The sequence below is a fragment of the Phaseolus vulgaris genome, chromosome 7 (genome assembly GCF_000499845.2).
Source record: "Phaseolus vulgaris cultivar G19833 chromosome 7, P. vulgaris v2.0, whole genome shotgun sequence".
Lineage (NCBI taxonomy): Eukaryota > Viridiplantae > Streptophyta > Magnoliopsida > Fabales > Fabaceae > Phaseolus > Phaseolus vulgaris.
The window spans coordinates 36,345,799-36,359,142 of NC_023753.2; the positions used below are offsets into that span (position 1 = coordinate 36,345,799).

The window sequence follows — 13,344 nt, forward strand, 5'->3', positions numbered from 1 at the left end:
AATGAAAGAAATACTAACAAAAGTATAGAACTATATTAAAAAAACTAATTATTATATATACTTACCTTAATGCTTAAAAATATTGCTAAAATAATGGTCACCATTATAGTTTAGATTGAATCATAATTCAACTATATGTTGAAAAACTAGTAATCTCGAATGAATTATTATTAAATAAAATATTGAAAATATTTTTTATTAGATTTTAATTACATAATTTACACTATTCATCAATTTAAGCCAACTAAGAATTTATAATTAATATAAACTTATCTACATACACAAAACCCCTAACTACTATTAGAAAATAATTGAATAAAAATCAATTTTAAAAAATAAAAATAATGACTAAATTAAATACTATTTTAAAAATTAAACAAAAATTATTTATTTCTAAATTAGTTTCTATTATTGATAAATAGTTTCTAAATTGATAATTAGCCGCAAATATTTTTTCTACCAAATTTAGAATCTATATAATTAATTGTTAAAACTTTGATAGCTAATTAAATACCAATTTAAAAATTATTTATAAAAAATCAAAACTAATTTAGAAACTAATAATTTTTTTAATCTCAAACATAATATATAATTTAATTAATATAACAATAAATTATTTTTCGTATAAAATATTAATTTTTATTTAATGATTTTACTCTATTATTTCTACCTTTACATGACCCAATGACACCCCCATTACATAGCAACAAATTTTATAAAATATCTGGTTGAAAAAGAAAACCAGAAATTGGCAGAATCATGAGCAGTGGTTCCATCAGGTTGAGAGTTGTGTTCTTGACAATTTGTAGAACAAAAAAGGCATTACAAATATGTGATTAAAACCTTAAAAAAAGCATTTTGGATTTGAAGAATTAAGGAAGAATCTCAAGGTTTTGGATTCAATTTGCTATTCCCAGCAATTTGATCACAATACTTTTCACAAGCTGGACCACACACAGCAATGGTAGAACCCTTCTCTTTCAAACACACAGGCATGCATTGTTTGGCACAATCAGACAGACTTTCAGCCCTTTCAACACAGGCCATGGTAACCACCAAGCAGATCAACATGGCACCTATTGTTTTCTTTGACATCATACTTGTAAATGTTTCTTTTTTCTGCAAGATTTTGAAGCAGGTAAATTCAATGATGTTTGGTTAATTTGGTTGGTTTATGTATGTGGATCAAAGGTTGTTCTTGCATGTGGGGTGAAGAGAAAACTACGGCAATATTTTAAAATTTGAGCTTAACTAGGACTGCATGGTATGCATAATTTTAACCAAATGATTGTATATATATTACATGTATGTACTGCTTTTGGGGTATGTATGGATGGTGGTCATTGAAAATACCTATTTTAACACTTTCACATTTCATTCAATCTCTTCCATTCATGCACATCATGAACTCTTTTTCCAAAAAAAATGTGTTGTAACTTATTTTAATTAGCTTATAATTTATTAGAGATTTGTTTGTAAGTTTATTGAATTAATTTATTTGTTTTTACAAGAGAAATGGAAGCAGAGTTGTTCATTAGTTGTCAATAATATTATAAAAAAAATGTACATTTAAAACGAAAAACATACATTTCATATAAGCCCACCAGCCCATGATCACCCTGAGACCCAAGCCCACCATGCTGAACGCGTTTTCTTCCTCTACTTTCATTCTTTCTTCTTTTTCTTCATATTTTTTTTATGAAAACTCTCATTTATCTTTAATAAAGTTATATTTTAAATTTTAGAATTCGAAATCTTACAATTTGAAAGTGAAAAAAAATAAAATTCTGTGACAGGGAAGTTTTGGAATTAAAAGAATTAAGGAAGTGTGAGAAAAAACTGTGGAGGTGCAGGAAGAAAATACCCATGTCTAATCCTAAATGGGCAGATTCTCCCTGCACCAGATCATTTTGGACTGTACCCAATATATGTAAAGGAAAAGATCAAAATACTCTTAATGAAATGAAAATTAAGGTTTAGGTAAAATGTGCACCCAACCCAGCAGTGCACCCTTCATTTTTCTATAGTCACTATGAGGCAGCGCTGCGGAAGCTTGGAAACTTAAACAAAGAGCAATTCAAGCACCTCCATTCTTATTCTTCTCGTGACTGTGGCAGCATCGAAACTCAAAAGCAACGTTGAGGCACCGCAACGACAACAAACAAAGCCACCGGAGAAGGATTGAAGCCATCGGAGGAGGAGACAAAGCCACCGGAGAAGGGTGCACTGTTGGGTTGGGTGCACATTTTACCTAAATCCTAAATTTCATTTCATTAATGATATTTTGGTCTTTTCCTTTATGTATATTGGGTGTTGTCTAAAATGATCTGGTGCAAGAAGAATCTGCCTCCTAAGTGGTTGAATTATTACTACGGGCTATAAGTCTCTACATAGTCTTTGTAAGAGGGGCTCTACATTCTACACCCCATAAATTTAAATTGCACTCCCATGATATATGGAAAAGACCGAAATACCCTATTTCTTATATTTATATTAAACCTACCTTTTCTTCTCCTCCAACTCTTCTTCTTCCATCTCCGCTGCACCACTTCCATTTTTTCATATTCCAAAAGGAGTTTGATAGTACTGAAATAGAAAATATTTTACGTTATTTTCACTACTAAAAATTTGTAAAAATTTGTTGTGTGTGCCTGAAAGTTACTCACATTAGATGTTTGAGTATCACTCTGCATCTGTTGAAGTTAAAAAAAGTTTTGTTGGTAAGGTCGTCAAGTACATTTTTTTTTATCAAAAAAGAAAAAGAAAAAGAAAAGCATATGGAACCCAAAAAGGAAAATCCAGTTTTAAGAATTAAAGAAAATTCCTTATCATTAAAAAAATTATTGTTATTAAAATCATCTTTTCGAATATGACATTTTTTTTTGTACCTCTAAATTCTAAAGACCAACCGTGCAATGAAGAGGAAGAGATTGAGTGGGTTGAAGAAAGACTCAAAAAACCTTATGGAATACTTGATCTTCTAAAATATCAAATACTTGTGAACTTTTGGATGATAATAAGAATTGTTTACAACTTAATTGGAAAATGTATAGTACTTTGAAATAAAAATATATTTTTTGAAACATAAATAAATTGTGAAAGAGGAATAGAAAATATAAAAAACATATAAATTATTTTTAAAAAAATTATGAAAGAAAAAGAAAAGAAACATTTAATATTGATCCTGGAATAGTAATAAAATTGTTTTTCTATTATAAATTTTCTCAAATTTTATGGACGAAACGTATTTAAGAAGGAGGATGATAAGTGTACGAATATCCAAGATCTTAATTAGTCTTAAATAAATGAAATGTTTGTAGAATAATTTATTCTTTGAATGCAAATTTAAAAAATTAAAAATAAAACTAATAGGTGTAAATAGTAATTTTGTGTTTGGACTTATGAAGCCCAATAAAACTAAGGGTGTGAGCATTGAAAGACAAAGAAGTAAATGGCATTTTAAAGTCAAACAAGCTTACTTTGAGTGAAGTTAAATATCAACCAAATACAAAGAGAAGAAGACATGGAAAGTGTGAAACCAAGGAGGCAAAGCAGTGCATGATCAAGTTCATCCAACCTCCTTCATTTTTAATCATTCTCTTTTTAAATTTTGAAATTCAATTTTTCTTTAGGTTATTTTAAATTTTTTTAAGAGAGTTCTCTTCTTAATTAAGTTTTATTTTATTTCATTAGATCAAGTAACATTAGATAAACCCTAAACTCTTTCAACTCTTATCATGAAGTTTTTTAAAGTGATGTGATATCTTTATTTCAATTTATTCTTGAATGTGAGTTTTACTATTATGTGCTTGGGTTTTAGGATGTCAACAAATTTTTGGCAGATTCTTCTTCCACCAGACGTAAAGGAAAAGACTAAAATATTCTTACTGAAATGAAAATTAGGGTTTAGATAACTCAATCCACACCCAACTCAACACTCCACCCTTCATTTTTATGTGGTCACCGTAAGGCAGCAGGGTAAGAAATTCCAATTTATAATATTTACCTAGTGATCAAAGCTCATTCATTATTTAAAGGATAAAATGGTAAGAAATTGAATCCTCTGTTTTTTTTTTTCAAATTCAAATTTCTCTAAATTTTTTAAAATTCAAATTTTCAATTTAAAGTAAATACTTTTTATATCTTAATATAATAAAGGATAAAATTAGAAAAAACCAAAAAAAAAAATCCTTTTCTATATTGTTATAGATAAAAATATTTTTTTTAATACTTTCAAACATACTTAACTACTTCAATAAAAACTAATTATAATTATAATTAATTATAAAAATTAGTTATTAAAATAAATTAATTTTCATTATTATCTAGTAAAAACAAAAATTCATAAATCTCACGTGTTGCTCGTGGCTAACTAACATCCACAGCTTTCGTACAAGGAAACATAAAAATGTATTCGTATCTTCTTTTCTGAAAGCAACTATACAGGATCTGCCCATGATTTTTCGTTTCTCTCCAAGCACGTGTACCTTACAAATTAATTTTGGTCTAATTTACAAAAATAGATAAATAATTTCTTATTTATTTAAATATTGTTATGGAAATACGTATAGCTCTATCATATTGATAGTAGATAATACTATAAATTCAATAAATTTGATTATAACATACTTTCATATCTAATTATTTACATAATATTATTTAGGGTTAAACTTTACCTTAAACTTTCCAACCTAAAATAGTGTTTATTTTAGATACTTGTGTTTTGTTATGGTTTTATATTTAAAAGACTTATCATTAAAACTACTTCATGGTATTAATACTTTGAAAATATTTTGATAAATAAGAAATTAAAAATAGGAGAAACATATAATTTTATGAAAAAAAATAGATAATTTTTCACATTATGTTATATCAATATTTATTTATTAAAGATAAAAGAAAAAATCATGACTCCTCGTGTTGAACGTGGCTACCTACTCCAGAGCTTTTATGTGATGTACTATATATTTTTAATATATTTATATTATCCATGAAAAGTTAAGTGTAACTCTTTATTAAACAATTACTCTTTCCAAAATTTATTTCATTAATTAAAAGGTGCGTTGAAAAGTATAGTTATAGGATGTTCCTATGCTAGCACTTTTTGAAAACATATTAATAAAAGGGAAGAAATAATAAACTTGCTTAAATTTTGTTAATCTTTATAAAATTTAAATTACAAAATTTAGCCTTTTAATTTTTTAAAGTTAAATTATTTTAATCGACTGCTAATATATAACTCAGTTGTTAACAAATGTTAACATATTCCTAAAAATAATATATATTAAAACTAATTATTAAAGTTTACTATTCATATTTTATGAAATGAAATATTAATGTTATTATCATTTAGAAATGTGTAATATTTTCTGTAAACAATTACATAATTTATTAATATGATTAAATTTATTTAATTTTAAAAACTCGAAACACCAAATCTATAATTAAAATTTTATAAGGACTAAGTATGATAATCAATAAACGACAGGAATCAAAAGTGAGTTTAAAGTTTAATAAATACGGTGATAAAAATAAGTATACTAATTAAATTAAATTGCACTATATATTTATTTATATAAAATTAAAAGCACTATTTGAAGATAATTTGACCTAATTAAACTGCAAAAAAAAAAAGGAAAAACAGGTATGAAAAAAAACCATTTTGTCAAAGGTTTGGGAGGATTTGGATCCGTTATCTGTTTACGGATAATGCAGGATATCTATCTAATAAATCATAACAATTTATTATATTTATTATTCAAATTTTTAAAAATAAAATTATGAAAATAATATTTTTTTGCCAGTGAAAAATGATGAAAGGATTTGCTTATGTAGTTTAAATGAAATGATTTAAAATAAAAGAAAAATAAATATTTTAATTATTTTAAGTTATATATATATATTAATTATAGGTGATTTTTCTTTTTTTATTGTTCTTTTAAAGTGCGAGACGAAGAAGATAATAAAGTTTTAATGAATTTGAACTCATCCAATTTTGATTTGAGTAAGGTTTTCTTAGATCTCAAATTCCTTGTTTTTGTTTTGTATAACATGGATTGGATTTTTCTATCGAAACTATAATCTGGTCTGAAAATATGATATGAATATCTCTTAGTTTAGGTTTATGTGTTTAATTTTTGAATAGGTTTTCAGAAAATAAGTTAAGACATCATTAACTCTCCTTTTTCTTCTTAGTATTTTGCTTGAAGAGCAAAATATATCATCAAGGGAAACTAATTTAATTTAATTAACTTGAGTTTATTTCAGTAAATCCTATGTTATAATTGAAGATGAGTGTTTTTATAAAAAACGATTGAATGTTAAGCTTGAGTGAAGTAAGATAATTTAAATCAACTATAAAAAAAATTGATGCAATCTTGTTTTGAATTGATGTGTTTAAGTTTTGGTCTAATAGATTAATTTATTAAATTAAGTTATTATCTTATACATATCTCACTTACGTGAATGATTCGTTTAGGACCAAATATTGTCTTATTTAGTACTGTTACAAATACTCGTCACTAAAATATCAATCTCATTATTCAAATAATGTTGTTCAACGTTCAAACTCCTAAGTATTAATTTAAGAGAGAAATTATAACAATTTTTTCTTGAGAGTTTGATAATTTAAGCGCTCAATTGAACACTTAAACTATGAGTTAGTCGTTAAATTGGTCAATTCATTTGAATGAGAGACTGAATAAATTCTATTTCCTTCTAATAAATATATTTGTTCAAGTAATATTTTATATGATTTAATGCATGTTTTAACATTTTCAAACATTTACTATGTGCTTGTGTTTATATAAGAAAAAAGAGTAATGATTGGTGGACTATTATGTAAACAAATTTCAATTCCCTAAACCATATTTCATTTATTATATATTTACTATTGTTCTTAATTAATGTGATAATGGTTAATTTTGCTTATAGTTGAGTTGTCGCTCATGATTATCAAATTATACATATAATTATTGTATGCACGTAATTATTATATATTAGTTTACGCAATTATACGCAGTAATTAATTTGATAATGATAGAATCTCATAATCAGCGGATCATTACATAATAAATAAAAATTTTATTTTAAAATAATCAAAGTCAATTTTGCATCTGATTCACAGTTTTTCACACACTTCATCATCATTTATTCTAAAGGTTGCGCCCATCTCATCTACGGACACAGTTAAATTCAATGACAATATCACTCTCAAAGATGTTATTTGCGTTTCTATTTTTAATTTAAATCTCATGTCCGTTAGTAAGATAACCAATTCACTAAATTGTTGTGTCGTTTTTACTCTACATGGTTGTGTTTTGCAGGACTTGGCTACATGGAGGATGATTTGCTCGGTAAACAACACGCAAGCTTATACTACATGTCCCCTCTTCCAAACGAAGCTCACGCATCTCAAATTTCGACCGAGATTTATGAAACGCCTCAGACATCCTTTTTCAATGTCTTTACAACTTGCATCTTCATTACTACCTCCTATCAGTAAAAATCTAATTACCATTCATAATAATTGTAGTATTTGTCCCAAAGCTACAAGGCTACCCTTTCCTTTAAGCACAATAAAATTTCATTCTCCATACAATCTATTGCATTGTGACACTTAGGTCCTCATAAAACCCCAACGCATTTTTGAAAACGTTTTTTTCTCACTATAGTCGATGACTATACTAGATGTACTTGGCTATTTCTTATGAATCACAAGTCTGAAACCCAACATTTCTTAGAATCATTCATTACTTTTGCACAAAATCAATTTCAAACATTTATTAAAACCATTCACATTGACTATTAAAACCATCTGCGTTGACAACAAATTGGAATTTATTTCAATGCGTAATTTTTTTTCTCAAAAAAGATATTGAATGTCAACGCACTTGCGTCTACACTCCTCAACAAAATGGAGTAGTAGAATGCAAACCTAGACACATTTTAAACACAATACAAACCCTCCTATTTCAGCCCCATTTACCATTAGAATTTTAAGGAAAGAGCCTTGCCTCATTGTAAAACAAGTTGAAAATTGAGAGTAATGAAAATGCTAGTGAATTTTAGAGAAAGTTGTGAGCCTTGACTCTTCTTCTCTCTTTAGTCTCAAGTGGGCTCTCAAGTGGCGGCACCACCACTCATCTTGGAGCAAACCACCCTCCAAGTGGCGTGAAGATCCTCCCTTGGTCTACAACCACATAAGTCACTATTTCTATCTTCCATTTTCTTCCATTTTTGTGTTTCTTACTTGTGTTTCCTATTCTATTCGGTGCAATCTGTTCTTTGTTGTTTTCCTTTTCATTTTCTGCACTTTATTTCTCCTTTAATCAGTGCAGTTTGGTTGTTTCCTTGCTGTTCTTGATTCGTCCCTTTTCGGTATCCAATTACGTGTGATAATCTTGTTGTTTTCAAATTCCTTTCCATGGGTTTTGTTGTTTAGCTCATTTCATTCGGTAGATCCTTTGTATGTTGCGTTAACTTGTTGTTCTTGACACTGTTCTTGTGATTCCTGAACTGTTCTTGGGGTTTACTTGCTGTTTTAGAGTTACCCATTCATTCTATATCCATATCATGTTATTGAAATCATATCATGTTTTAACCACCACATATATCATTAATTGTTTGTCATCACCTTTACTAAAAAATAAATCACCTTTTGAGATATCGCCACCTTCACTTTCTCACCTAAAAACTTTTGGTTGTCTCTGTTACGCAATTCTTGTTTCCCCTTCGCAAAAATTTGATCCGCACCGCACGCTCGACAATGCATCTTTGCTGGTTATTCTCTAAAAAAAAAACATACACATTATTTGATATAAATGCAGGTACTTGTTTTACAAGTCGGGATGTCACCTTCCATGAAAGTGTTTTCCCTTTTTGCCAACAGTCTCAGATGCAATCCTCACCTCCATTACAAGATATTTTGCCCGCATCAACAGTTATATGGCGTGCCTTATCGCAAATGGTACACTCAGATTGAAGATGGTGAGTTATTAAAGGATCCACTCAAATACAGGCGACTTGTGGGACGACTGATATATATACTTCACGGTTACTCGGCCTGACATAGTGTTTTTTGTTTCGGACCCTAACGCAATATATACAGGCTCCACGAAAACCTCATTGGGATGCTGCAATTCGAGTCCTAAAGTACATCAAAGGATCACCGGGACAAAGATTACTATTGTCATCCGAGAACAATCTGTTTGGAGATAGTTTGGTTGAAATATCTGTTGCAGGACTTAAAGGTGTCATGTAACTTGACAGCTCGACTTTTCTGTGACAATCAGCAGCCTTGCATATTGCAGCAAACCCAAAATTTCATGAATACACAAAACACATTGAATAGACGCCACATTGTGCAAGAAAACTTACAAGGCAGAATAATCAGTCCTATGTACTGACACCGTATGAGCTCGCAGATTTTCTATGAATGCACTAGATAAGGAACAATTTTTGATGCTGCGGCGCAAGTTTGAGATTTGTGATTTTCACCTACAAAGTTGGAAATTATTAAAAAAATAATGATACATAATTATTGTACGCAATTATACACAATTAATTTGATAATGATAGAATAATTTGGAGAGAAAAAATCTCCATATACTTATATATATTTTCTATACACAAGAAAATAAAATCATTTTTTTTTCTTACCATCTTCTGAAAAATTCTTTTATAATTGAATTATACAAATTCTAAAACCTACATATTTTTGTGGTGGTAGAAAATGTTCCTAGAAATATCAACTCGTGAATGGTGGGTATAGCCCAACAAATGGTGGATTATAAAAATTATTTATAGATTCAAATTGATATGTAATACCTATGATTAATATTTCCTATAAACACATGATCCGTTCTGTATATGTATGTGTATATATATAAAAAAAAAAAGTTTTCATCTGATTATAATGATTAACCATTCCAAAAGACGTGTTTAATAATAAAATGAAACAAAAAGTTTGAAAGTCTTTGCATTGTGTGTTGAAAATTGAGAAACTACGCACAGTGCAGTTGTTGTTCTATAAATAGACAACAGACTCATCCATAATGCATCAAACCATCACCTCAAGCCATGGCTTCCTCCAATGTCCTCTCCCTAGCCCTCTTCCTTGTGCTTCTCACCCATGCAAACTCAACCAACCTCTTCTCCTTCAACTTCCAAACCTTCGACTCACCCAACCTTGTCTTCCAAGGTGATGCCTCCGTCTCATCCTCCGGCCAGTTACGACTCACCAAAGTCAAAGGCAACGGCAAACCCACGCCGGCCTCTCTGGGCCGCGCCTTCTACTCCGCCCCCATCCAAATCTGGGACAGCGCCACCGGCAACGTCGCCAGCTTCGCCACCTCCTTCACCTTCAATATCCTCGCTCCCAACAAATCAAACTCCGCCGACGGCCTTGCCTTTGCTCTCGTCCCCGTCGGCTCTCAGCCCAAATCCAACGGCGGTTTTCTAGGTCTTTTCGACAACGCCACCTACGACAACTCCGCCCAGACTGTGGCCGTGGAGTTCGACACCTACTCCAACCCTAAGTGGGACCCCGAAACCCGTCACATTGGCATCGACGTGAACTCCATCAAGTCTATCCGAACGGCGTCGTGGGGTTTGGCCAACGGGCAAAACGCGGAGATTCTGATCACCTATGACTCCTCCACGAAGCTCTTGGTGGCTTCTCTGGTTCACCCTTCTCGGAGAACCAGCTACATCGTCTCCGAGAGAGTGGACCTGAAGAGCGTTGTTCCCGAGTGGGTGAGCATTGGGTTCTCTGCCACCACAGGGTTGCTTGATGGTTCCATTGAAACACACGACATCCTCTCTTGGTCTTTTGCTTCGAAGCTCTCAGATGAAACCACAGAAGGTATTAATCTCGCCAATTTCGTCCTCAACAAGATCCTCTAGACTCCAAACTCCTGCACTGTGACACTTGTTTCCTGCTAATAATCTTCATCTGTCACACAAAATAATAACATCATGCAGTTAACTCTATTTTACTCTTTTTATATTTTCTTAACTTCCTAATAATCCACACTTAACAACATATATAAAACAGATTCAATCACACTCGTTAATATAACATTTTAATCTATAAATTATATACAATTAAATAAGGATAAATATTAACAAAATAGAGTTGTAATATTAATGCATAATTTGAAAAATATGTAATTTAAAAAAAGTTTATAATAATGGAAAGGATTATTATAAGTTAAAGTATAGCATAAAAAAGGAAATATTTGACTTTCACAAGCTATTAAATCACTAAAGAAATCAATATATAAACTAACTTACTCGCCCATCTAATTTTTATTTAAATTTCTTTACACTTATCTTTCATTTCTATGATATTATTTAATATTTTTCTCTTCTTTTTCTTACTTTCTAACTCTATCCATTTAAAATGGATAGATGTTTATCAACACCACTCTAAAAAGTTTACAATAACGCGGCTATTAAAATACAAGAGCTAAAACTACGCGTTTTATAGAGGTAAAAAATCTTGTGTTCACGTGTGTTATAATGTTAAGTTTAACTACATCATAAATCCAATTTATTCATCAAATATACGTATCAACAAAAAGGTTAAGGTTAATAGTTAACATTTTATTTTTCTTAAATAAATTAAATAATTGAAACACTTTAGGTATCTCAACCCTTCTACTTTACGAGCTTCCTATATATTAAACAACAAAATAAATATCATAAAGAATTTCATTCCCTAACAACACACGAAAATACATCTTTTGAGAAAGTCTCTATTATATATATCACATAACTTCCTATTTATGTTCTCTTTCTATTACATTAAGTCAGTTTATCCTCCTTAAAGTTAATCATTCTTACAAAATACAAATATACATTTGAATTAATATTATCTATATTTTTCCTTTCATAATGAGGGTAACAGTTAACCTACAGATTAAGGATTACCATACCCCACTTCCCTATTTTTATTTCATGAAAATAATTAAACCATTAGCATATATTAAGAGGTAAAAAAGGACATGATCCACCTCTCAAACTTTTCTACTTAAATTTGTAACATATATATTAAATAATATTTTACCTTTACAAAATTTATAAGTTTTGATCTTTCCAAAATATTCAATCATGCCATTGCTAAAAGATATTTTAAACCCCTCCCAATCCTTTTGCTACCTTCAGATAGTTCTTATCAAATATTAATAATTTCACTACATAATATTAAATATAACCATACAAAAAATATATTTTTTTAGGCCCTATTGTTTTATGTATTGAAGCTTGATTTGCATGTTAGAATCCTATTTTTATAAACGAGCCAAAAGAAACTGCTAGTTAAAAAATAGAACCTTTTCCATTGTAGGTAACCCTAAAAGTACAATATTTTTTGTATTATTTTTCAAGAAAAATAGTTAAAATTAATTATCATATTTTTAATGGAAAATCATTTGTAAAATTATAAACACATTCTCCTAAAATGAATGGGAGAAGATGGTGAATGCAATAAGATTGTGGGGCAATTCAGGGACTATTCTAAGCATACTTTTTGTTTTTGTTTTCTGAGAATAATATAATAAGCACGTTGGTCACATGTCTATTAAATTTATTCATTTCACGCCAATAAGTGATCCACAAACTTACACGTATCACTGCTGTACGGTGTCCGACACTCATGTCGAGATCTGAGTGAAACTGAAGCACCCTAGAATACATTAAATAATTAAAAATTATTAATTTTTTTTTTTTTAGTTTAAATATTAAAATTTTCAAATGTTTATAATAAAAAACTATTAAAACAAGTTATTATTGATAATTTTTTTAGGTGATAAACAATGGATGCTAAAATTCTGAATTTTGGTCGTGATAAAATTTCTCGAAATTTAGCTATTTTTTGTTTTAAACGAATTCATTTATTTATTTTTTTCTTTCAAGAAATAGACTATTATTTTGTATTTTTTGAACATGTTAGTTGCCTTGATAAAAGTTCCCAATAATATCTGCATTATAAAAGAGAGTTTGAGTGGTTCCCTTCAAAGGAACCATGATGCAAAATTCATGGTTCTTTTCGGCAAGAGGGTTTGTAGTTTTTGTTGAAGAGTCTTCTCACTAATTACGAATTTACTAAATTTTAATAATTTGTTGAATTAAGGAAAGTGAAGAGAAAAGTGGGATTTAACAAGCAAATAATTTATCTTTCATTTGAAAACTTGGAACTAGCATGTATAGCTTAACCTGATTTGAAACCATAAGTTTATGCTGAAACATCTTAATTTTAGAGGTAGATTAAGTAAAATTCACAAACTTTTTTTTTCAGATGTTTTAGAAAATGAATAATAGATATTGTTATAACAAAAAATA

General features: G+C 29.4%; 1 protein-coding gene across 1 annotated transcript; it reads left to right on the forward strand.

Moving 5' to 3' along the window:
* Positions 1-10,060: 10,060 nt before the first annotated feature.
* On the forward strand, positions 10,061-10,992 carry LOC137830439 (lectin DB58-like). The gene has a single exon (XM_068637771.1). The coding sequence runs from the start codon at positions 10,081-10,083 to the stop codon at positions 10,903-10,905; it is 825 nt and encodes a 274-aa protein (XP_068493872.1). The 5' UTR covers positions 10,061-10,080; the 3' UTR covers positions 10,906-10,992.
* The last annotated feature ends 2,352 nt before the right edge of the window (positions 10,993-13,344 follow it).

Coding starts and splice junctions, on each gene's coding strand:
- LOC137830439 (XM_068637771.1), top strand. CDS start 10,081: ATGGCTTCCTCCAATGTCCTCTCCCTAGCCCTCTTCCTTGTGCTTCTC.